Source organism: Borostomias antarcticus, assembly GCF_949987555.1.
Source record: "Borostomias antarcticus genome assembly, chromosome: 8".
NCBI lineage: Eukaryota > Metazoa > Chordata > Actinopteri > Stomiiformes > Stomiidae > Borostomias > Borostomias antarcticus.
The window spans coordinates 1,274,387-1,279,386 of record NC_140241.1 but is presented as its reverse complement, the minus strand read 5'-3'; the positions used below and the strand labels follow the sequence as shown (position 1 = coordinate 1,279,386).

Sequence of the window (5,000 nt, the reverse complement as noted above, 5' to 3'; positions counted from 1 at the left end):
CTAACATGGTAGGATTGGGATAGTAAATACAGAAAGTCTGTAATTTTCATTAAATGGGTTCAATGTGGCAGGAAAAGGCCACAGTCTAAACTAAGCATTGAAACAATCATTAAAGGTGGAGTAGGACATTTTGAAAATCCAACCCCCCCAAAAATCTCCGCCCCTCCCTTTAGGCCTCCCTCCAAAGCCAAACTGGGGGAAACCAAATGACCCTCGCTAGGCAGGTAGGTTGGTTGATTCATCCTCTCCCCCCAGGCTCGGGGCCGGGGGGCTATCCTTTTACCCCCCCGAGCCCGGGTGAGAGGTCACCAGGGCTATATATCCAGCACACCTCCAGGAGCCACGTCACCGTTTCCTCATCCACGACCGTCAGGCCACGTTCCGTTGGGTGTCCGGTATGTGGGACAGTCCTGGATGACGTGGTCGGCGGTTTGTTCCTCGGCGCCACAGTGAGTCTGTCGTGGAGCAGGTGGTCAGGCTCCACGGCCCGGCAGGCGAGGCGTGCTGTGGTTCCTGTGCGGCGGAGGCCAGTGGGCTGGATGCCTGCGAGGATGGGAAGGTTGTCCACAGGAGTGGGACGCAGGCATCCTGTCACGATGCGCAAGGCTTGGTTGATAGGCGGGTCGATGAGGCGGGTGTGAGCGCTGGGGCACCACACCGGTGAGCAGTATTCCCTGGTGGAGTAGACCAGGGCTTGGGCTGCCGTACGCAGGGTTTTTGCGCCGGCGCCCCAGCCTGATCGGCCCAGTCGCCTCATCAACGCCACACGAGCTGTTAACCTCTTGCTCAGTGAGTCGAGGTGTCGGCGGAAGGTGAGCGACCTGTCCAGGGTCACGCCGAGGTAGGCTGGTTGGGCGCAGCATGGCGGGATGTTCCTCTGAGGTGTATTCGGGGCTCACGTTTGCCGTTTCAATCTCCATGTCGGGAGGTTTGTCTGCATGTCCTGGCTCAGGGTCTCCTCCACGGCCGGCCAGTCTCCAGCTGAGTACACCAGCGCGAGGTCGTCTGAGTAGGCACACTTCCTGGAGACTGTGGTCAGCAGGTCGTAGGTGTAGATGTTGTAAAGGAGGGGGGGCAGGACAGATCCTTGCCGTTCTTAAGGCGTCGCAAGTTGCTTGGCTGTCCGCTACCGGTGGTGAGGGTGAAGCTGCGGTTTCGGACAAGCTCCATGATCAAGCTGACCATGTGCCTGTCCGGCGGTAGGTAGGTTGACAGGCAGGTAAGCCATCCAATCATTTCAAGGTAGTACCCCTAAATGATTGGACCGATTCATTCCATTCCTGCGACTTCCACGGATTACTGATTTTTATTTCATTTTCACAGCGTTTTATTTATTGATTGATGTCCGGATGTAAAAAGAATTGTATAAAATATATATATAACCAAAAGTGCCTGTGAGCCAGATCACACACAGCCATATGCTGTGTGTACTTTTGACAGCTGGTTGCTTTCTGCTTTCCTTCAGCAGTCTCTTTTAATCTGTTTTTTTCTGTTTCTCTCGCTAACACACACACACACACACACACACACACACACATACAGCTGCATTCCTTGTAAAAGGCTGCCTCAAACACAGTCCAGCTGCTGTCTTGACTGTTGCTTGCTAACTGACTGAGTTCATCTGGGGCACCAGAGTATCAGCCCCAGTATCAAACACACACACACACACACACCAGAGTATCAGCCCCAGTATCAAACACACACACCAGAGTATCAGCCCCAGTATCAAACACACACACCAGAGTATCAGCCCCAGTATCAAACACACACACCAGAGTATCAGCCCCAGTATCAAACACACACACCAGAGTATCAGCCCCAGTATCAAACACACACACCAGAGTATCAGCCCCAGTATCAAACACACACACCAGAGTATCAGCCCCAGTATCAAACACACACACCAGAGTATCAGCCCCAGTATCAAACACACACACCAGAGTATCAGACCCAGTATCAAACACACACACCAGAGTATCAGACCCAGTATCAAACACACACACCAGAGTATCAGCCCCAGTATCAAACACACACACACACCAGAGTATCAGACCCAGTATCAAACACACACACCAGAGTATCAGCCCCAGTATCAAACACACACACCAGAGTATCAGCCCCAGTATCAAACACACACACCAGAGTATCAGACCCAGTATCAAACACACACACCAGAGTATCAGACCCAGTATCAAACACACACACCAGAGTATCAGCCCCAGTATCAAACACACACACACACCAGAGTATCAGACCCAGTATCAAACACACACACCAGAGTATCAGCCCCAGTATCAAACACACACACACACACACCAGAGTATCAGCCCCAGTATCAAACACACACACCAGAGTATCAGACCCAGTATCAAACACACACACCAGAGTATCAGCCCCAGTATCAAACACACACACACACACACCAGAGTATCAGCCCCAGTATCAAACACACACACCAGAGTATCAGCCCCAGTATCAAACACACACACCAGAGTATCAGCCCCAGTATCAAACACACACACCAGAGTATCAGCCCCAGTATCAAACACACACACCAGAGTATCAGACCCAGTATCAAACACACACACCAGAGTATCAGCCCCAGTATCAAACACACACACCAGAGTATCAGCCCCAGTATCAAACACACACACCAGAGTATCAGCCCCAGTATCAAACACACACACCAGAGTATCAGCCCCAGTATCAAACACACACACCAGAGTATCAGCCCCAGTATCAAACAAACACACCAGACACAATGTTTCACATAAAAGCAACCCTCCAGAAAGCCTGCGGTGTCTGTATAGAGGTTTGGCATGACTGCGGTTTAATGACCTGTTTTTGTACTGGTGTGCATCGTGTGGTTCGTGTGAATTGTTATGTCAAATAGAAAATGCCGCTCTGGATAATTTAGTCTGACACCTTAGATCTGGCAGGATGACAGGAGCACATTGTGCCAAAGCTTTAGGATGCCGCCCCGCCCATGTCCTGGGAAGGGGGGGCTCACAGGGAGGGAGGGGGGCAGGGGGAGCTCATAGGGAGGGAGGGGGGACAGGGGGGGCTCACAGGGAGGGGGGGGGGGGACAGGGGCAGCTCATAGGGAGGGAGGGAGGGAGGGGGGGACGTGCCTTTTGTCATTTTGTAAATGAGAGGAGCACGTGCTGCCGGGAAAGGGGTACATGATCCCCGTCCTCTTCAACAAGACAAAACTCAAGTCAAATCCCCTCTCACTGTGCAAAAACAATCAATAATAGGCTAGTGCAGACTTCATTACCAGTCCGGAATATCAATTATGCCTTTGTCTAATAAACTTAATTGAGCCATGATCTCAGTGGCCTCTATAGGAAGTGACCTGCTTGCACAATTCAAAAGTCATATAGTAGAACTTTTACAAATATGATTTGAATTTGAATAATAATTCTACATGTTAGCCTCATTTAATTGCACTTACTTGAATGTAAGGGGTGAGATGACTGTGCAGTAGCCGGCGTGCTGGACGGGTCCTGACGCGTCTTCATCTCCGCCTTATTGGACTTCCAATTACTTCTCTTTTCCTCCAGGATAAATTCGTCATCGCTGTTACCCGGTAATGTCAGTGTGTTGGAGAGACCGAGCGTTACCGTGTTGGAGAGACCGAGCGTTACCGTGAGGAGTAACAGCAGGCTGGCCAGCGCCCGGGACGCGGACATGGTCGCACACTTACAGTGCGTCACCATCGCCTTCAGTTCCAGTGTGCGTAAAAGCTGTCACAAAACAGCTAATACGACATTCAGATGAACTCAAAACAAGGCAACAGGTTGTAGCAGAAGGGCTGGGGTGGATTCCTTACTGTGTCGAATGCAGGGCAAAGGAAAGTCCATGACATGTCCATATGTAGTCCAGCCCACCTACATTCATAAAAACTCTGTACTATGAAGAGAAGTGTCCAGACGGATGATGTGAGATCCTGGTGTCCAGACGGATGATCTGAGATCCCGGTGTTTCCACCTGCCCCGCTATGGTCCGGTGGTCCCGTTACGAGACGGTTCCCCAAAGCATAGCTTCACCCGGGCTCCGGCAGGTCTGAATGCGGGAGGGTCGTCCCAGAGCCGTCCGGTAGGATGTGTATCCAGGTTTTGTTGTGGTCAGACTACGTCGCAGTCTATACGGAAACTACCCTTCCCATATCCGCTGGTATCTGAAGGACGGACTGGCCGCTGGGTCTATGTGTTGTGAGTGCTCAGATAATCGCATTTGAGCTCCTAGAGGCACACAGCGAGGCGGGATATCCTCTGGCTCGGCCTTAACTCCGCCCCGCCCGGACCGCCCGCTCATGACACCTCTACTGTAAACACCGGACAATATCCCTCCACTTGAACTAAGCACATGGGGGACACGGGCATTGGACATGAGATTAGCTGTTATGTAGTTTACACGAACCGTATAATGTGATGATATGAATCACCCCTACTGTCCCCACATCCCCTCGGGACCTTTGCTGGATCGTGTCACTTCAGAGGCGTCTGGACCGACAGATGTGTGATGGATGAGGCCGACCCAGACAGATGTGTGATGGATGAGGCCGACCCAGCTACAGGTTCTGGTTCTAAAGGTTCTAATATCACTCTGGACAGGGATCCATCCATTGATGAAGGAGAAGTATTTTGGTGAGAACACTTGACCATTGTTTGATTTTAGTAATAAGATGTAATGGAATTTCAATTGCACTGCTCACATTAAAACGACATTAAAATCACATAAAAATGAAATATATACAGAACTGTACAAAGGTCTTAGGCCCCCTAAGAATTTTTTTAAACTATTTATCTGGACAGTAAGTGTTTATTTGCTGTAAAAGCACCATATAACATTAGACAATACAAATAAACATAATAAACATAATAATAATAATAATAACAATAATAATAATACTAATAGCCTAATAATAATAGCCTAATAATAATAGCCTAATAATTAAAAATAATTTAAAAAAATATTAATAATATTAATAATATTAA

General features: G+C 49.4%; 1 protein-coding gene across 1 annotated transcript in view; it reads right to left on the bottom strand.

Annotated features, from left to right (window-relative positions):
* Window positions 1-3,719, bottom strand: part of adam15 (ADAM metallopeptidase domain 15) — a gene marked incomplete at both ends in the record, with an annotated part of 45,130 nt that extends 41,411 nt beyond the window's left edge. The window contains one exon of the mRNA XM_084441986.1: window positions 3,455-3,719. Within this exon, the coding sequence (XP_084298112.1) occupies window positions 3,455-3,719 (265 nt within the window). The remainder of the gene's footprint in view (window positions 1-3,454) is intronic.
* Between the last annotated feature and the right edge of the window lie 1,281 nt (window positions 3,720-5,000).